General features: G+C 41.4%; 2 protein-coding genes across 3 annotated transcripts in view; both read left to right on the forward strand.

Annotated features, from left to right (window-relative positions):
- The window catches only part of actn2b (actinin, alpha 2b), a 32880-nt gene extending 20987 nt beyond the window's left edge, over positions 1-11893 (forward strand). For both annotated transcript variants that reach the window (XM_080781621.1, XM_080781622.1), the window contains 9 exons: positions 4464-4572; positions 5932-6072; positions 6203-6385; positions 6942-7076; positions 7806-7985; positions 8803-8949; positions 9340-9405; positions 9511-9669; positions 10609-11893. In XM_080781621.1, the coding sequence (XP_080637747.1) occupies positions 4464-4572; positions 5932-6072; positions 6203-6385; positions 6942-7076; positions 7806-7985; positions 8803-8949; positions 9340-9405; positions 9511-9669; positions 10609-10761 (1273 nt within the window). In that variant the 3' untranslated portion in view covers positions 10762-11893. The remainder of the gene's footprint in view (positions 1-4463; positions 4573-5931; positions 6073-6202; positions 6386-6941; positions 7077-7805; positions 7986-8802; positions 8950-9339; positions 9406-9510; positions 9670-10608) is intronic.
- Positions 11894-13183: 1290 nt separating this feature from the next.
- LOC308328853 (ryanodine receptor 2-like) overlaps positions 13184-21901 on the forward strand; it is a gene marked incomplete at both ends in the record, with an annotated part of 110597 nt that continues 101879 nt past the window's right edge. Inside the window, 7 exons of the mRNA XM_080782960.1 lie at positions 13184-13234; positions 15906-16025; positions 16545-16643; positions 18039-18113; positions 18371-18449; positions 18879-18991; positions 20923-21046. Coding sequence (XP_080639086.1) covers positions 13184-13234; positions 15906-16025; positions 16545-16643; positions 18039-18113; positions 18371-18449; positions 18879-18991; positions 20923-21046 — 661 coding nt within the window. The remainder of the gene's footprint in view (positions 13235-15905; positions 16026-16544; positions 16644-18038; positions 18114-18370; positions 18450-18878; positions 18992-20922; positions 21047-21901) is intronic.

Below are 21901 nucleotides of genomic sequence, written 5' to 3' on the forward strand. Positions count from 1 at the left end.
CGACGCATGGAATGCATTGGAGTCTATGAGAGCCCGGCCGGTGACCAGCTCATGAACAAATACTTTCTGAATGACAGACCTTTGTAAAGTAATCGCTTCTGGAAAATAACGGAAGACATAAACACATTGTCTGCTGTGTTTCTTTTTGATGTGCACGCTGTGTAGTTTTATAGAGGTATCTAAAGAGCACCAAGTAAGTTTCTGAACGAACCAAGTATCGCGGGACTGTCCACGGTCCACCGTTTCCTGTCTGGCATCCACACGATACCTCAGAGACAAACGCTATCTGCCGCTGTTTAGATCCTCAATGAAATGATGGTACTGTGCACAGCGAAAAGCAAGTGATTAGAAAACAACCTGTGATATATCTTCTTTATGTTCCTGAACCGATTATATGACAATTAAAGGTCGTAATTGTTCAGAAATAATATTTAGTCACGAGCTGGTCCAGCCGGCTCCATCCACTGCCATGTATTCATTGAATTTCCGGTGCAAGATTTGCCGTCCATGAAAGTGCCATGGCTTAATGGTGACTTTACCTTCTTAAGTACATTTACTTAAGTACAATTCTGTACTCTACTCTACAGTCTCCACTACATATCAGGCAAATATTGTATTTTTGCTCCACTACATTTATTTGAAAACTTTACTTACTAGTTACTTTGATTATTATTACACTGTGAGCTTGTAGATCTGCTATTTTCAAAATATTTGTATACAAAACTTGAAATGGGAAATTTCTACTTTTGGTATAGGTACTTTAAGTACACATTGTTGTGTTGCCAAATTGCCAATACTTTTGTACTTTTATTCAAGTATATTTTGAATTCTGGACATACTTGTAACAGAGTATAGTTCTATATTGCAGTATTGATACGTTTACTTAAGTAACAAAAGTGAGTACCTTCTCTGCCATTGACCTTGCTTATAGTCAGGGAATATTATCAGTATAATGTCAAATCTGGGAATACATTTTTACCAAGAATGTGTTTGAAAAGGTGTCTACTAACATATCCCACATTGGTTTCTATTCAACCATCCTAGGGGAAGTTTTGACAGCTGCTGAAAGTTGGGGTGCCATACAATCATTATAAAGCTAAATGTTTTAAATTTCATTATGCTTTAAGTAGCATGTGACGTGTCAAACTATGGTGTTTTCATGATTCTGTATCCATTCCAAGCATTGGTTGTGCACTAAAAACACTCCTTGGGCTAAATAGCCTAAATAGCCACGCTTGCCCAAATGTGCCCTAACCCTAATCCTAATGTGCCAAAATGTGATGACGGCTTTGGCCTTTTAAAGCCCAATGAGTGTTTTTTGTGCAAAACTAATGCTTGGAATGGATTCAGAATTATGAAAACCCCCTAATTTAACGACTAGTTCGGCCATAACCACTTGCTGACCTCATCACATTTGTGATGACAGATTTGTTTAGCCCAAGGATTGTTTTTCGTGAATAACTAATGCTTGGAATGGATTCAGAATCATGAAAACACCCTAGTTTGACACATCACATGCTACTTAAAGCATAATGAAATTCAGAACATTTTGCCTTATTGTATGGTACGCCAACTTTCAGCAGCTGTCAAAGATTCCCCTAGGGTGGTTGAAGAAACCAATGTGGGATATGTTAGTAGACACCTTTACAAACACATTGGTAAAGAAAATTCTTGGTAATAAACTTATTCCCAGATTTGATTAATATCCCCTGACTATTACACAAAGGCTGACACTGAACTGGAAGACGCAACCGCTGTTTTTAATGCCTTAATAAGTACAGATAGGGTCGGATTTACTGACTTATTTTGAAAAGCCAACCGGATCCCAAATCAGCAGCCAGGGAATTTAGTGAATAAAAAGAAAGTGTGTGTGTGTATGGTAAAATTATCGTACAAATACGATAATTATCATACATCTGGCAACACTGTCAGTGAGTGAAGTAAAACTAATGAGCACAGAAAAGGTACTTTGACTTTTCCATATTCAGTGTTACCAATAACTACTAGGTGCCTGTAGTTAGTGTAATCAGTCTGTGATTGGACACAGGCTACTTGTGTTTCTTATATAACTGACTCAATGGCCCAGAAGAGACACTACTCCAGCTCACTGGCACAATGGCTGTGTGGCTTCTGTTGAGGTAGGATTGGTTTTCCTGTGCTCAATGTTTATTCTTTTTTACTTTGATATTGCTGTTGGACTTTCTGACGTAGTTTTCCTTTGTTACTGTAGGTGGAACTTTTTGCTGCTGAGCTGGAATGTTTGTTGCTTGCCTCTAGGTTGGTACTTTTGAACTGACAAAATTATCAGATTGGACCCATACACTGCTCTTTACAACTTAAAATGTAACTTTATTTCCCCAGGTCCCCGAAGTTTGCCTGTCTCAGAAGATGCAGGGCCTTATTACGGAGATGGGCCTTCTGTACCCTATAATCAAGTGTTTGCACCTTTCTCTGAAGATGCAAGGCCTTATTATGTAGATGAGCCTTTTTTACACTATAATCAAAAAGAGTTTGCTGGGTCTTCATGGCAGCCACATGATGATGATGCGCTTGTATACTCTCCACCATATTTGGACCCATATGTTTACCCTGAGTTGACTTACTTGGAGCCTACTTCACCACAAAGTCTACCAGAGTCTTATGATGGGCTTGTATACTCACCAGTGTCACCACCATACTTGGACCCACCGTTTTACCCTGAGCCAACACCACCAAGTCTACCAGAGCCCCTGGTTCATCCAGAGCTACCAGTTTACCCAGAGCTACCAGTTTACCCAGAGCCACCAGTTTACCCAGAGCCAGGTGCACTGACTCAACTTGAAGTGAACTTGGAGCATGGCAGTAGTGAAACTGAAGAGCAGAGCTCTGAGCTGCCTCCTATGCCTTGGCTTTATTCAGAAGAGGGACTACATGTGTCTCCAGTAAGACCAGTGCCACCCAGCCCTCCATGGGCTCCATATCCATGGCATTATGCTCACAACTTGATTGGCCAAATACCAGGCACCATTAGCCACTTCTCAACAGAGTATGAGGAGGGCAGAGACCATTGGCAAGATGTTCGCTATAAGCGGTACGGCGTTCCCCCTTACCCTCCAAAGATCCCCACCAGACCTGCCCACCATCTCAAGGTCTCCAGTAACCTTGGTAACCAGAGGCTCCTTGATGATCCTGACAACTTCATTCCAGTTTGGGTTGATGGTGCTAAAAGGGTGGCCCCTGGAAGCATCCCCAGTGACTCTGCAGTAGGCCAAGCATTAAAGCCAATTAAACCTTGGCGGGTGGTTGGAGGTTGAGGGCTTATTAAAGGTGACCTGGTAATTATATCACTATCATTGATTACTATATTGTGAATATTTTATTGTGACTACATGTATTACCAGTAAGTTACAGTAACTTCTCTCTTTCTCACCAGGGTAATGATGCTGCTACTTGTGATTCTGCCATCTACCCATTTTGGAAACTATAAGATGTAATAAATAACTTTACTGCTTTAATCTCTGACTTTGTTTTGTTTTTTACAACTCTTGGTCTATAGTTAAATCTTGACCTGAATTGACTTGTGCTATTTCACCTCTTCAGCTTGTATGGTGCATTGGCAGGCTAGATAAGTTACAGATTCTGGGTACAAGGTTGGAGGTGAATGGAGTGATGCAAAGTGCCTTAGTTCTTTGCCACATATAGGCTATGTGAATTGAACTTGATCAAGGTCTTGCCACGGAGTTGTGGCTTCCTGGTCAACTTGTGTATGTTAACCACTTGACCATTTTGTTTGGATTTGCATTATACTTCAAGAGAACTTGACAAGCACAAACTATTCTTTGACTAATTCAAATCTACCTTTCTTTTGATGCTTGAACTTTCAAATGTTTGCTTGTGCAGTGAATGTTTTACCATTTCACAATTTCCAACTGATGTGTGTGTGTATATATATATTGTTTTTGTTATGAACAATTGCCATGGGGAATTGGTATTGCAATAATTACACTGCAACATCCATCAGTCATAATTGTACACTTTACAATTCCTCTTACTTTGAAAACAATATGGGGTGCTGAAGGGCTCTCCACTCACTTAAATTTATCAGATACTTTGGACACATGCAGTCTTGAATTTACTTTGGAAAGACCAAGTTTATTTTATAGTGGTGTGGTTTGTTTATGCATATTTTAGCACTTTCAGATTTTCACAAATGTAAAGTGAATTATGACATGCCCTGCTACTGTAATTCCCAAGAATGTTCTTTCAAATAAAAACACTGTTGAATAAAGTTTGGCAAAGAGAACCACTTTGCTCATTGAAGTATCCATGTATCCATCCTTGTAAACTCCAACCTCACTGATTTGTTTTTGTTGAAAATATGGCAAGACTACTGTTGTTGCTGTTTTTACATGTCCACACTATTACATATGAGATCCTTAACTGTAAGCTCCCTACCCTATAATGCTTATGTTTTGTCCTTCTAGTGAGCTGGACTATCACGATGTGGCTGCTGTGAACCAGCGCTGCCAGAGCATCTGTGACTTGTGGGACCAGCTGGGAACCTTGACCCAAAAGAGGAGAGAGGCCCTGGAGGTGAGGTTAACACGGATGGAGGTTGTTTGGAAAAGTGTGTGGTTGTTCACAACAATATGGGTAACACTGAAAATCTGACACGCAAATCTCCACCAGAAGGCACCCTCCTACTACTTCCCTCCATCACTGTCAATGCGTGCATCAGTGTTGTTTTCGTCGACTAATAATATGACAATGTTTTTTCACTGACAAAAACTACATAAAAACTAAGCCATGATGAAACTATGACTAAATATTTGTCGATGGGGGCACGGTGGCACAGTTGGTAGTGCTGTCGCTTCACAGCTAGAAGGTCCTGGGTTCGATTCCCGCTCGGGACGCTGTGGGTGCTGGCAGCGTGTTTCCTCCTCCGCATCATCAGTGCTCATACCCAGGCATGAAGGAAGCATGAGTTCAAGTCTGTTGCTCTCCCCATGTCCCCCTTATATGGGGACTAGGTTGGTGGAGGGTGTGTAGAGCCCAGGATCACATTAGATAATTGACACAGGGGTGAAAAATGGGTTACAAAATTGTGGGATAAAAATTAAGAAAAGAGTAGCCGATCTACAAGTTCTCACACACACACACACACACACACACACAACACTGGCATGCATGTGATGATGTTGTAGAATTATATGCACATCGGGGGAAAGGCTGCTAATCTTTAAAGCCTTGTGTCAATTGTGTCTACAGGGCCAGACACAGAAAACAGGAACGATATCTGTCCCTGCCTCTGGCCTGATGGAGACAATAACATGAACTTGGTAATGAGCTGTAGTCGTATAGTGACAAACTGATTTATTTTCTCCACATGCACAGAGGTGGGAAATTCCATGATCAGGATATTTGAGTGTTTTATCATTACAGCCAGTGGGAAGTTAACTGGAAAGGCATTCCCATGTTATTCTAGCAAGTCCCCACAAGAGTGCAGTAAAATGCCATAGTAGCCTCAAGTGATGTGGCAAAATCTCATAATATAGCAAAGACATTGTGAACAAAAATAAGCGCCCTGACCCAGATAAGCATGTAAAATGGGTGGTTGGAGGGGATAAAGGGCACATAGATTTACAGAAGTCTGACCAGCTTGTGTTTGGCAAAAAGCCCACTAGCAACTTCCCTTGAGCTCCTCCTGATCTGTGTGTGTCTCTCCGGACCTGCAAATTGTGCTTTCAGTCTCCACTCCCCACCACCCCACACAGAGTGTAATGGCATCTCTAATATAGCCTGGCCAAATTCGGTGGTCAATAAGAGATTAGTGATTTCAACGATGAGGGGATGTTAGTCTTGGGGACATCTGTGTGACTTCTCTGTGCTGTAGGTCCATGGCTAGAGCATGACATTGAACTGGGTTTAGTGTTTTGTTTCTGATCCCTGCAGCGGACAGAGAAGCTACTGGAGACCATCGATCAGCTGTTCTTAGAATTTGCAAAGAGGTCAGCACCTTTCAACAACTGGATGGAGGGAGCCATGGAGGACCTGCAAGATATGTTTATTGTGCACACCATTGAGGAAGTACAGGTAGGCTCTTTGACTATTATACAGCTGCGTATTATATATGAAATCCAGAGTGTAAAACAATTTATAAATGCTCTCAAAAGAAGCTTTTCCTCATTCCAGTTTTACCCGTGACTTATTTTGTTCCTTCCAGAGTTTAATCGCAGCTCATGAGCAGTTCAAAGCCACACTTCCTCAGGCAGATGGAGAGAGGCAGGCAATATTGGGCATCCACAGTGAGGTTCATAAAATATCTCAGAGCTACGGCATCAAGGCCAACATCACCAACCCTTACAGCACTCTCACCACCGAAGATCTCCTCGACAAGTGGGATAAGGTAGCAAATGGTTTTGAAACTCACATGCACACTGGTCATTTTGGCAGTTCTTGGCCATGCAGCCTCAAAGTTTCAACAACGTGGTGTTAGTATATTCATCTCTAAAACGTATTTTGGATTAGTAAAGCACCCATGTAAGCACAGTAAGCGTTGAAGTGCATGATTATTACTATACACTGACACGAAACAAGACAGGAACGCCCAATAACGTCACATCCGGTCTTTTTACCCTGGCAGAATTTTCTATGGCTGCCAATGCAACTTTTTCCAATCCTTAATCACATACGGACAAACATCTATGCCGATAATATCTAACTTGCGGAGGTAACGTGCCTTGTCCACGGGCAACAGATCTTTCAACGTATGGCATTGCAAATACGTTTGATAATCGCTACTCTGCGCAATATTGTTTTGGAAATGCCGCAAATTGCATTGCAGTGAACGAGAGCAAATCACAATTTACCCTGGGGGTGGTGACTCCACGCGTTTCCGTGTCAATGTATGGTAGCATACCAAATGGCCAACTCAGAATTTACAGTATTTATGCAATTTGTAGGTGAAGAAGCTGGTTCCGCAGAGAGATGGCGCTCTCCAGGAAGAGATGGCACGTCAGCATTCCCACGAGAGACTGAGACGGCAGTTTGCTGCCCAGGCCAACCTCATCGGACCCTGGATAACAACCAGGATGGAGGTGAGTTCTCTCCATCTCATGCCTGATTTATAATTGTTATGTTATATCTTGCGCACTGAAAATAGCAGATCTACAAGCTTAGCTATTTTCAGTACATGTATATATCATGTCACCCTTTATTCCAAAAACTGTAATACACATAGCCGGGCATAGCAAATATATATATATATATTTTCTTACCAGCCTCCAGAGTTATGCAGAATGCCAAATACAATCAATATATCATCGCTGTCTGGACTCTCTGGAGTTCTAATGGCACTCGTATGTAAAAAATGCACCATCAAACTTTCAGATGCTGTTTTTCTCGCAGTGTGGAGGAAGAATGATTAGGATTTTTATTGTGATCTCTCGCCCTTGAAATATATAATCCTTGGTTTCTGTTGTGTTTGAACAATAATAGCAATTCAAATCAGTTGTCCTCAAAATCACACCTACACTGTCGCTGTCATAAGAACGGGAGGTGCGCTCACGATCACATCACGGCAGCAGAGCCTCACCTGCAACCCATCAAGTATAATTTATGCTTCGTCCCGTGATGGTGTCGCGCACGCAGACCTGTAAGCTCACAACAGTCGCATCCACGATGTCAGCTGTTCTCTGTGTGCAATACTGTTGTGGAATTGATTACATGAAACAGTCACCCGTGCGCCCAGTCCCAATGTTTGTAAAAAATAATTGGTCTATTGAACACCCTTTACGTCTGTGTGTTTATGTGTGCTCTCCTGACAGGAGATAGGTCGCTGTTCTCTGGAGCTGGGCGGGACTCTGGAGGACCAGATGACACAGCTGAAGCAGTGTGAGCACGTCATCGTCACCTATAAGCCCAACATTGACAAGTTGGAGGGAGACCACCAGCTCATCCAGGAGTCGCTAGTGTTTGATAACAAACACACCAACTACACCATGGAGGTATGGGAGGATGGATATGATAGACCCTCTGGCTTATACACTCACACAAGCAGTCGCTCGCTCGCACACGCACACACACACACACACACACACACACACACACACACACACACACACACACACACACACACACACACACACACACACACACACTTTAACCCATGTTGTACAGATTCACAAACTGTGTCTGTATCACAGCCATCCAGTGTCCACAGTGTGACACATGTGTTTAGACTAGGGACAAACAAAAAGCCATTCTTTTTCTCGCAATATCAGGAGAATGTACAATACCATACATAGTGACAGTGTTCATTTTGTGTCAGACAGTGAAGTGTGATCACATAATGTATGAACTGAAGTTTCGATTCATTGTGGATCTTTGGTTAAGAGCCTGAAGACTGAAACGTTGTCATATTTGATTGAAACGTCATATTAATACCGTAACAACTTGAACACAAGTTGGTAATCTTGTCTGGGATCGCCGCAGGGGTATCCACCCATTACTCCGACCTCTCACACCCAGACTATGTAGTGCCTCCGGCTTGGCCCTGCACTCCAATTAAATAAGCTGTGTTGTGTGTTCACAGTTGGAAAGTCTGCAGGGGATTGTGTTTTTGCCGCTGCACTAACAACTCCTACCGGTTGGTTGGGGGCTGCTCAGCAGGGTGTTAGTCCGCTTCTGTTAAACTAACCACTGTTAGGCGAAAAGAAGCTGCTGGTGACTGGTTAGCAGCAACAGGGACAGTGTTGTACTACATGACAGGATTAAAATAATACATGCTTTTCTGAGTTATCCTGCCTGTCACCACATCAACAGCACATTCGTGTGGGCTGGGAGCTGCTCCTCACCACCATCGCCCGCACCATCAACGAGATCGAGACCCAGGTCCTGACCCGCGACGCCAAGGGCATCAGCCAGCAGCAGATGAACGAGTTCAGATCTTCCTTCAACCACTTTGACCGGGTACAGTGCTCCATTCAAGTAGACTGACCCTGCCTTGAGGTCCTTTTTCAGCTACACTGTATTAATAACATTACAGCCTTGTGGGTAGCAACACGGGTCTAGAGAATGGAAGGTCCCAAGTTTGTCCCCCAAGGTCTGACCTTCTGAGGCTACTGTGTACCTTGCCAATAACACCTTGTGGATTGGGACTGACAAAAGAATAACACAATGTCAGTAGTTATTATTGTACTGTGCAGTGGAATGCTCTAGCTTTTACTTTGAGTATGCCTGCCTGCCTGTGTTCTTCCTATCTGTAATAACGGTGCTCTTTCCTTGATCGCACTGCTTTCCTGCTCTTCTTCCGTCATGTCCTATATGGTGGCTCGGCCTCTGTGATTGCGCCAACAATAGAAGAAGAATGGTGCAATGGAAACCGACGACTTTAGAGCCTGTCTCATCTCCATGGGTTATGACTTGGTAGAGTACTTGATTCTTCTTACCCGTTCTCTCTGTTTGTGTTATTTGTAATGACTGATGATCATATACAAATCCTTACGTCCAAACTTGTTCACTTTTTCTAAGGGAGAGGTGGAGTTTGCACGTATAATGCTACTGGTCGACCCCAGTGCCACTGGCCTGGTCTCCTTCCAGTCATTCATTGATTTCATGACCAGAGAGACGGCTGAAACAGACACCGCAGAGCAAGTAGTGGCATCCTTCAGGATCCTGGCAGCTGACAAGGTGTGTTATTTCGTCTGTGGACATTTGACTTAAAGTACCATACCAATTGTAGGTTATGTTTAGTCCACTGACTTTTGTGTGCATTTAAAGCACAATGTACATTTACAGTAGTTTGATTTTCAAGGAAGTCATTGGACTGCAGTGGAATGAAAATACTTGACTTGAAACTTGCATGAGATCAATTATTTGATCGCAGCCATTCCAATATTCTATAAACTTTAACAGCAGAACTTAATGTTTCAAAAGACTGGAAATACTTTCAGCATTGCTTCTGAAAGTGGCAGCAACATAGGCATATAGGGCAGATTACTTTGATCAGACAGCAGATAACAATTAAGTTGTATGTACGTAATTCATTAAATTAATTTAAAAAATAACTTTTTTTTTTTTAAATATATTTTTCATCCCACGATTTTGTAACCCATTTTTCACCCCTGTGTCAATCATCTACTGTGATCCTGGGCTCTACACACCCTCCGCCAACCTGGGGAGAGCAACGGACTTAACTCATGCTTCCTTCATGCTTGAGTGTCCAAGTTGCTCCTTTACGCCTGACAGGGGGGAGTTTCCCTGGTTGGACGTAGCGCGTGAAAGGAACACATTATTCCAACCAGTTCCTTTCCCCTCCAGCAGGCGCCCCGGCTGGCCAGGGGGAGGCAGTTTAGAGACCAGGATTACTGCATGTTTTTGTGAGGATACCTACCCTAGGGGACACGGGGAGAACATGCAAACTCCACAAAAAAAATAACTTTTTGATCAGCCTTTGTAGTATTGAGATGGTTTATTAAAGACCTGTTCATAGTAGTGCAGTCAATGCAGTTTACTTCCATTTTGGGATTTGTCACTACTGCCCTCACAGTGCTATACATTTTGACCACTACCGCTAGAAAAGCTGATCTTTTCAAAACATGTTTTCTGTCATGTCCCTTATCACCACAGCCCTACATCCTGGTGGAGGAGTTGAGGAGAGAGCTTCCCCCAGACCAGGCTGAGTACTGCATCATGAGGATGCCTCCTTGCACTGGAGCACCACCGGGGGCGCTAGATTACACCGCCTTCTCTACTGCCCTCTATGGAGAAAGCGACCTCTAACACCCACTTCCAGACTATGCCTCACATGTTGACCCTCCAACCTACCTGTCCCTCTATTTTGAAATTAAATCAAGACATCACATATATGTTTCATAAAATATGCTTTTGGCCATAGCCATTAGATTCCTGTTTATTTGTCTCTCTAGAGACATATCTGCACTTATGTGCATTGTGGTGTCTTGGTCAACACCTCCTATTCTCCATGAATGACCTGGTCCCAAAAATACACACCTCAACATTAATAAGAAGTAAGCCATACTCTGTTCACAATTTGAAGTGCAACATTATTTTACATTACATTTAATATTTTCTAGTGTGGCACAGTATTGCGTTCTGTAGGCTATTTCAAGAAACGATACATACTTTTGACATCCTCATACAGCAGGAGAATAAGACAGTGCCTTTGTTTGGGTATACAGTATTTTAAAGGTCAGCCAAGATAGATTTCATGACATGAATATATCAATATTATAAATATCCATTGATATATCCATGATTAGTATAATGCTGGTCAGGCTACACAGAAAAGTCCTCAGTGTTAGTTCAACTTGAAAATGGACCGTTACGTGTCCATATTTAGGATACTGAGGATTTCCTTGTGTAATGTGTTGGCTTTCTGTGTGTTTGATAATTCACAGTATAACAGTATTACACCCAAGACATTTACATATTGTATAATGTTACACTCATGCACCATTATTGAAAATATTGTTCCAAGCAAGGCGACCAGTTCCTGCTATATTTTACTATAGCGTTAATGTGTCACAAATTTTGTCAAATTGGTAACAAAAGTGTTTTCTTATGCAATGCCAGATTATGAACCATTAAGAAATCTGACAGTCAATGGTTTGAATAAAACATAGTCAACTGTTTATTTATGAACCATTTGCCTTAGAATTAGATGATACAGATTGTTAATATTTTCCCTAATGTACCACAGTAAAGTGTGCCACAGATGAAAAATAGGCCTATGTTATGTTGTGCTTTGGTGGACATCACATCAGACAGAAATATCACCCTACCATCAAGGTTTATATCCTACCATAAATTAAATGTTTGAAACAACTTGCTGGTGCTGATGTTGATGATTTCAGTAAACTTTGTACTTGAAGGTAACCAAATCACCCAATAAACTCATGATTAGTTGAAATGTGTGTCTTTTTTTATCCGAGTTTGAGAGAATGGAGCAACCCGGTTTAGAAAAACCAGCCCAAAAGAAGTGAGTCAAGTGACTATATGCCGGGACACACATCAACGTTCTACTCGTGTATCACACATGAGCACAACCTTTAAAAAAGAAAAAATAATCTTGAAAACGGAATAATTTAGAATCTGGTAACCTTGAGTCACCACCTCGAAGGGGAAAGCCTGGTCTGTGTTACTATATCTGTGTCATCTGGTCTAGGGGTAGTTTAGACCGGATGTCAGATTATAAAAACGAAACCGTTGCTTTGTTTTTGTCCCCCCCTGTTTGTTTTTAGTCTCGCCAGTCGCTACGAGTTGGAATAAAAGATGGATATACAAAAAAAAACTATTCCAAGAAGTACTTGAAGAAACGTGTCAGATTCATACGCCTACTCTAGACCCTAAAATTATCATGCCCTATCATCGCAGCCAGGGAATTATTTTGGGTATTTCGTATACCGGTTTGAGGCCTGCATGACTACAAACCATGACTACTTATTACTTAACATGACGTAAGATCATCCACTCCTGACAGGATCTTAAACCCGAAAAGGAATGCTTCCCAAGTTCCCAGGCTATAAATCTGGTATTGGGGCCCCTCCACAAAATATTTTTCAGAGCGTCGCTGGCACAAAATATTTTTCAGGTCGGGGTCCATGGATGAAATATAGGCCTAGGCCTACTACATATTTGGGGCGTCCTTGACATGAAAATGTTTAAGAACCACTGGTTTAAACAACATTCAGAAACATGCCCAAATAAACAAACAACTACCGGTATACACTTTTGTTTTGCCTATACAAGCAACCTTATAGAAAAGGAAGCCCAAAGTCGCTTATAATAAGCAGACATGGCAACACTGGTGCATGCACATGCCTGCCCTGTAGTGCACATAATTTCACGGAAAGATCAGTTTGCTGCCCCAAAGAAATTATATTATCGGGTAATTGGGGTTAAAGCCAAGCTCAAACTACATATCTAAAGAACACACTGTAAGAGAATAATGTCTTACTTTTGTTAAATAACAGGTGAGACAAGTATTCACAGATAGTCTTAACTCTTAATTAATTACAGCTGTTAAGTAAATGCACCTGCTAATCATGTGATTATGGTTAGTCTCCGCCCACAGCAACGTGCAGCTGAGCTAGCCCGCCAGCACATGATTGATAGTCCAGTTAACTTGTGGTCATGTTCTCGCGGCCACTTGTTCTGTTCAAGTTCCACTTCGTTGGTTGAAATGACTGATGCAGGAGGAGATGGGGAGGATGAGATTCAGTTTCTACGCATGGTGAGTGGGGTGACAAATTTAGATGGTGTACAATTATTTGACTTAGTTATTACTTGTACAATTCTTGTCTATTTGTCTTAGAAATTCTCAGAAGCAGAAAGTGCATGTCGTCACTTCACTTGGCTGTCATCATCATCTTCACTAATATACTTTGTTGCCGGACTGAGGATTAAGTCTGACTTTCGTAAAATAATTAATGAATAAGCATAATAATAGTTATGTTGGGCTTCCCTTCTCTTGAAATGATTTGTGTTTAGTAGCTAGCTAACAGTTAAAGTCTGGTACTTAAGCTCTTGTCTTGAATATATGCTTTTATTTTTAGCTCTTTTTTGGCTCCCATCACTGGACACTGTTGTGAGCCCTCCACTCACAGCTCGCTATCATTGACCTCCTGATAAGAGCATGTCACGGAAAGTGGTGCTGGGACTCTCACACACACACACACACACACACACACACACACACACACACACACACACACACACACACACACACACACACACACACGCCCCGCCCGCGCACACACACACACACACACACACACACACACACACACACACACACACACACACACACACACACAGGTTGGCATTACTGTAGGCCTACTGTAAGGAATGAGGAGGCCCAGGTTTTAATTGTCATAATAACCCTATAACCATGGGTAAGTCAGTTAACCAGTGCCACCATGTTGTCTTCAACGTTTTTCAACCCAAGGACGCCTGAGCTGAGAGGAATGGACTCCCACTATTATGTATTGTGTTTCAGATAGAACATTTTCATAGATTGTATTTACTTTGTTTGATAGCACTATCACCAGTGTTGTGTTGGATACATGTTCATGTGTATTTTCATGATTTAACCACCGTCAATACTAAGTAAACTCTGTTCTTGGTCTGCGCTTTTTCCCCTCTACACCAAACCTCTGCCGAAAATAGCCAATCTACAAGCTCACAACTTCACAAAGTGTCGCAGCACGAGGTGTTGTGAGATTGTATATCTGCTATTTTTAGCTAAAGTGCTCAGAATAGGGATGCTAGGGTTCAAGTGTTTAATGTAAAAAAAAAGAATCCTATAAAAAAAATATATCCTATCACACACAAGATTCGGCAGCCTCCCTGTAGTAACAACGGGTCTCAGACCTCATGTTGAAGACCCCTGTTTTTCCTACCGTATTTGTCCCATACCTTCACCTTAGTTGAACTGTGAAATGTGATGTGTAGCCGTCAGTCTAAAATCCAACCAAACACTTTTAACAACCCATGTATTAATTATCAGTCAGTCAAGTATTTCTCATCCTCAGCTCTCCAATATACATGTGATTTGGTCTAGTGCACTGCACTCTCACTGTCCAAATATACCTAGAAATAAAGCCCCTGACAACCTGCTCCCTGCCTGGATACTCAAAACTGTACTGTCTCATGTGTGACTGACAGTTCTCAGAGTAATTCTGATTATGGAGAGTGGACTGGAAGGTGAATCTAGAGTCAGAGGCTACACCGATATTGATATATCCCCAATTTGGTGGTAGCATGCAGAAGACGGATACTGAGAGGTGTTAGATCTTTGTTGGGCCATGAATATGTATGGTTGTGTCTGTTCTCTCTTTACACTGCCTTCAGGTAGGTAGAGATTAATAGTTAATTTGGTCTGTTCTTGACAGAGCTTTTGTTTAAATGCATAAGAGAAGTGAGGGATGCTGTTTTTTGATTGAATATTGGTTTAATACTTTAATACTATCAACAGTTTGCACAAAAGGTAGGCTGCTACAGTGGTACACATTTATACAAAAGGGTCTAAAAGAATAACACAAAAAGCCCTAAGAAGGGCTTATTTCCATTGTGGTCCTGTGTAATTCAATTCATTAAGACATTTAAAAACACTGATACAATAATATGCAAAACATCATATACTAGTAGTAATTAAAATGGGGATTTTCTGGTGATAAGCTTAGACATTTTACAGGGACCAGTTACAAATTGCAGATACCTGTACAGTGTACACTGTGCTCTTTTATGGAGGTTTTGAAGGAGGGTAAAGGACTAAGGGCCGATTCATACTCCTATTTTACCGCTGTTTCGGAGCTGTAGTGCCGAAATGATTTCGGCTCGTCAGAAATTTTCAGTAGCACCGAAGAGACGACTTTAGGACAGTACCCGCCCCCCGAACCTCAAATGACGTCACATTGTAGGCTCTATAGCACCGAACCGACTTTTATTCGGCTCGGTAGAGCATTCCACATTTTGGTGGCATAGCAGTAGAACCAATTTAACCCCTTGTTTGAGCCGAACCTGGGTTGAACAAGATTATTGGAAATCCCTCTGGTGTTGTGCTCGTGTGCATCGTCTTTAACATTATTGAAGTAGTTTGACATGAGTGTTGTAGTATATCCCCGGTAGGATGTACTGTAGCGCGTCGGGTGGAAGGAACACGTTATTCCAGTTCCTTTCCCCTCCATCAGGCTGTCCAGGGGGAAGCAGTGTAGAGACCAGGATTACTGCATGTTTTTGTGAGGGTACCTACCCTAGGGGACATGGGAATAACATGGAAACTCCACACAGAAAGGCCTTTTTTTCCAGAGGAATTGGCGTTTGAATAAATGAGACAGCTCTTATCCAAACTTGACTTTGAGTTGAACTTGAATGCTATGTTTTTGTGTTTTCTCCTGGGTCAGGGGGATGAAGTGGTTTTGCAGAGTACCTTCACCTCACAGCAGGAGCACCTGAAGCTGTGTCTTGCCGCGGAGGGCTTTGGTTGCAGGCTTTGCTGTCTCGAGCCAACCTCCAATTGCAAGGTAAAATAGGCTTAAATCAAATCCTCCTTAACCAACACTAAATGGATGTGAAATGCAGTCCTATTTGAATTTGCAGTAAAGTGCTATCCAGCCAGATAAGGATTTTAAGTATGATACATTGAGACATACGAGACATCATTTTTGAGATATCACCAACAACCAGGGTCAGATTGTAATTAGCTAATTAATAATAATAAAAAAGTACATATTACCTTATGAAATATATTGTTCACCTACTGTAAGCGCTCTTTTGTTAGTAGAAGTGCAGTCACAGAAGAAAATCTCCTACTATATATTTTGTCCATTTATGGAATGCATAGTTAAATGCGCATTTAATACATACATTTAAAGACTTTAGTTGTATATGGAAACGTTATTATGCATGGCATGGGTTATGGTTTGATTCACACTTAAGATTTGGTTTTAATACATTTTGTGTGGTTGCCTACGGTATTGGACAATATGTACACAATGCTCGGAAATCTCTGACTTTGCTATGTTATTCACTTAATTTTACAGAATGTTCCTCCAGATCTGTCGGTGTGTGCCTTTGTCCTGGCCCACTGTCTTTCTGTCCGAGCCCTTCAGGAGACACTGGCCAAGTACCAGGCTGCAGGAGTGAGATTCTGTTCCATACTCTTATTCTTGATTCATTATAATGAAATTTTAATTTAGTGTGCTTTTGTGTATTTTAATAGGGGTTACATATGTCAATGTCTTTGGTTGCATATCTTTACTGACAAGGGTTTAATCTAGAGTTCCATTCATAAATGTGTAATTGAAATGCCTCACCCAGGGGAAGAATACAGGAAAATATTTTCAGGTGCACTGAAAAACAAAAGAAGCAGTTGCTGACAACTACTTATGTTGGAGACAAAATGTCAGCAGCAAAGGTTGTATTTTGAGGAAGCACACACATGGGGTGGGAATTTGGCCCCCATCCGCACTGCTATAGCTGATTTCAGTTTTCTCCTCTGCCTCTATATCGAACCAATGTGTACCAGTGATATAAGAAGTGTTGCTTGCACTTTGAGTCTCTTTTTACCAAAAATGGCAGCAATCTGGCTGAGATAGGCAGGGAGTGGTTGAAAGTTGACAGTGTGCCACTACAAAGGGCCTAACATTCATCAAGGTTATCTTGGTGTTCCCTGTCTCTACCTGGCAGTTTCAGTTATGAAGAAATCCACCATTGAAGATTACCTCCTCAGTCAGTGCTCCTGCAGATTATTAAAGACAAAAAACAGTGACAAAATGGCATTCATCCATATGGTCCAAGGAACGCACAATATACTATAACCCCCCTGACTCACCATCCACATCTTCAAACCAGTCCAGGGCTGAGTGTGTATTCACTTTTGACTTGTTTGCAAATGCTGTACCAATAATTAAGTTAAATAAATATGTCCAGCTTTGAGGGTGTGTGTAAACTCAAACATTAAATGCCATTGATAATGAATGGCCAGTTTTACGTCATTGTCCCAAGACATTAAACATTAAATGCCGTTCACAACGAATGGCCAACATTGCTTAAACACAAAGCAATGCTTAAGACAAAGGTATACTATGTCTTAAAAATCACACTCGTGTGAAGTGAGGGGCGCTCTTATCATCATACATCATCATACATAATCACATTCCGTGCTCAGCCAATCAAATAATCACATTCCATACTACGGATACACAGACACACAAAGCTGTGCATAGCTAGCGCCCCCCAAAAATATAATCCACCTGACCATACAGTACATCCATCCATCAATCCATCACATGTGAAATTATTTCCATTTACTTATTTGATTTGATTTGATGGCCTTGTTGTGCCATTTGGCCTTTCTGCTCTCAAAGAACCGATAGCACCAAAGTGGTCCCTAAAAGGATGAAATTCCAGGCCTGAATTGTAGTCCACTTTTGAACTGTTTTGGAACAACATTGATACAGGTGATTATTTAATATTAAGATCGACATTTTATGCTGCATCTTAAGGTATTGTATTCTACTCTGTGTGCTTTACAGGCAGAACAAGGAGGTGGTCATCGCACCCTCCTGTATGGCCAGGCAGTGTTATTTCAACACTCATACAGTGGCATGGTGAGGGATCATATTCATATTACTGCACGGATAATTTGTTCTGTCTTGTCCACTTCTTAGGCCCTAATAAAACAGATTTTCTGTCCTTATACCCTAAGATAAGGTATATGGACAGAAAACCTTTTTTTTGTTCACTTGTTTCAATTCACTAATTATGTAAAGAGAATTAAATTCAATGGGGCACTTGAAATGTTGAATTAACAACCTGTCTTCTGTTTCCATTCTTTTGTTGAAATATCCACTCTTCTCATCCCAAGTATCTCAGCTGCTTGTCTACTTCAGAATCTTCGACCGATAAGCTAGCATTTGATGTTGGTCTACAAGAGAATGAAGCAGGTATTACGCACTTTGGGAATTATATATTATCTTTCAGCGCTATTCTATGGAGTGTCTCTGTACATAGACTTTCACCTTTCTACAACGTTTTGTCTCTTAGCCATGTTCTTTGTTACACTGACAGCTTATTACACTCTGCTAATCATTCAAGTCACTGTTGTGTTAGCACAGATTGCTACACTAATCCAACCTCCACCTGTTAATATTTGTACACAGATTCTGTGCACAGTTTACAGGCTATTTCTGAATTATGTTTGGTTTGTGCTATAATACCATATGCCATGCCAATATGCAGAATAAGCCAGTATGCCAAAGTATCACTGACTGAAATACCTAAATCTTTTCATCCTACAATATATTTGCTGCCACAATGAAAAGCATACAGTTGGACGATGTGAGATACTGTATGTGTGTTTTATATGGGTTCAGGTGAGGCATGCTGGTGGACGGTCCACCCAGCATCCAAGCAAAGGTCTGAGGGTGAGAAGGTACGTGTTGGAGACGACCTTATACTTGTCAGCGTGTCCTCCGAGAGATATCTGGTGAGTCAGAACTAAAGTTACTTGTGCATACTGCATAGGCAGAAGAGATCCTAGTTAAAATGCTGTATTTAGAAAATGCCGCTCAAAACATCAAGAAGTGGGCTACACGCTTTTCTGTCTAAATTAATTAATTAGAAAAGCCATAGTGCCACAATTTGTCATTTTTTTCTGTTTTTTGATCAAGTTTATTCCCAAACTGGGCACTTCGTTTTTACAGCAGATAATAAAAGCTCTCTAAGACATTACAAACAGTAGAACATACATAACAACAACAGACATACGTATACATTATCACAAGATACAGATGTTACATTAAATATAAAGTGCAACTAGGGCTAAAGTGCACCGAGTGTAACTACATCTACCTCCTCGTGCTTCCCTTGTTGATGGCTCGTATGAATGAAAAATTGGACCTGTTGGTTTTTGTAACAGGGATCTTTAACCATTTGCTGGATGGCAGGAATTCATATTCCCGGTATAGGGGGTTGTTATTACAACATGTAAGAATGTTATCTTGTGTGCATTTCCAATTTGCTCAAATGTCGCATTTCATCATCTCAACTGAAGTTCTATGACATTGTCGCCATAGTATATACCTTTAACATCACTGACAAGTGAAATCTGATCATCCTCCGAGTGTAAGATCAAAGCCATGTACATGATGTGGGCAATGTCAAAGGAGTATTTGTAATAAACTGTTGAATGTCTCCAATAAATGTAGTTTTGGAAGGTCCCAGTATAAAAAGAAATAGCTCCAAGTTACACTGTTCACTTATGGCACCTTGCATGAGCGCACTGGCCTGGGATCCCAGGTAGTCAGAGACACAGCTGATGATGATATAGCTACTGCACTCTCGCATCGCATATACAGTATACATATTTTTACATTTAATTATAGTGTGGTTTCCTCTAGTAATTGCCCGACTTTATTTATTTGTTTTTTTATTCTGTATAAACGTTTTACGGCCCCTGTGAGGTCATGTGGGTCAATAGTAATACATTATCATACTGTACTTAGCTAGCTGTGGTCGGTGCAACCACACTTGCGATTTTCCCAGAATTGCACCTTTCTAGTTTCAGCTGTTCCACACTGTGCTGTACTGGCAACAGGCCCACCTTGAACTTGTTACTGCTAGACTTCTACTTACTAGATGTAGAAGGTTCTACAGAGTTTAGTTCATGATCCAAAAACACGGTTCTGAGTAATCAATTAACCACCTCTCGGGGAAGTATTAATTTTATCAGCGCACCAAAACTTAAGCGAGGCAGGTAGCCTAAGCCATGATTTGTGCTCACATAAGGGATGTGCAATTGCATAATCCATGTTCTTGTTTAATGCTGCCTTGTGTTCCACTCTTCTAACTTCATGAGCTTGTTTCGTTTGTCCAACATAGACTAGACCCCAGAGACATTTGAACATCTATACAAGATGAATGGAATTGCAGTTAATGAACAAATTAATTATCCCCGCCAGGATGAGGCGAGGGATTTTGTTTTCGCTCTGTCTATCTGTCTGTGAAGAGCTCATTTCAGGCAACGATGGGCCGATGGGAGTGAAACTGCACGCCACTCCCAGTATGCTAAGAAAGAATCTCCTCGCATTTTTCAAACTGACCTCATGGTGGCACTATAACAGCCCACTTCATGAAGTCAATCATGATGCAACTCCACATTTACATTGTCTGAATGTCCGCCATTTAATGTTTTCTTAGAAACACTAGGCCTATTTGCTTTTTCCAAAACTCACACAACTTGGTACATATTATCTCTAGAGTCATGTGATCCAGAATTTATCAGTCAGATTGAGCAAACTCTGTGCCAAATGCCTGTAAAGGCCTTCCTGTTAGGGGCCCTGGGTAGGTGGAGATCTACGCTCAGAGGGGCACACTTCAACATCCTCTCTTTTGAAATGCCATTTTCTTGTTTTCCAGCACCTGTCCTACGGCAGTGTGGTAGACAACAGGAGCTTGAGTGCCAGTCTTATTGTTGACGCAGGTTTTCAGCAGACTCTCTGGAGTGTCGCCCCTATCTGTTCTGGAAGTGGTGTTGCTCAAGGTGATTCTTTTTTTAATTTCTCACTCTCTCAACTTGGTAAGAAGCAAAACCATTAATCTGTGAAATATCAATATCCATATCAAATAGAAAATGTGACAAACAAACAGCCATGCTGTACATGGCAGCAAATGGTACTTTCTGTGTTGAGGTACTGTAGTTGCATGCTGGCCTTGCTGGGACACAGAATCGCATTTTTCTCCCCTAATATGCCACATGCCCAGAAATATTACAACCCCCTTTACAACAATAATATAAATACAATTATGAATGGTTGCAATCTAATGCTTCTGGGCCAAAATGCAATTAGTCCATTCACTGATTTCTTAGACTAGAGCAAATCGGTTATGGTTGGCAATTGCCATCTGGTGTAACGTATATTTCTCATCCATTGCACTCCAATGCCCAAGAGGGAAGTTACAACTAATGATTATGGATACTGTGGTTCCGCTGATGCACCATGACTTAAAACTCTTAATCACAGTAAAGGACACTTTTGGGTATTATGGCTTGAATAGAGAGTCTGATTTAGCTGCAAGCGCTAACAAAGTATGATATTAAATAAATTATAGGAATGGTAGGCTGCTCTCTCTCTCTTTACAGGGTCGACAGTTATTCACAACAGACAGACGTGTTGTGAGCTTGTAGATTGGCTATTTTCGAGGTGTGCACTATGTGCGTAGTTAAGCCACATAGCCACAGGTGCTGGTGCTGGGCACCCCTCGCCTCCATTGTACGCCTCCAAGGCCAGGAGGTTGAAAATGAAGGAACATCGCTGCAAAAATAAATATGTCATATGTTATTCATACTAGCCCTTACCCGTTGTGAGATATTTGCCCCCGGTGCGTTTTTAATTCA

This window comes from Protomyctophum bolini, assembly GCF_963924005.1.
Source record: "Protomyctophum bolini genome assembly, chromosome: 14".
Classification (NCBI taxonomy): Eukaryota; Metazoa; Chordata; class Actinopteri; order Myctophiformes; family Myctophidae; genus Protomyctophum; species Protomyctophum bolini.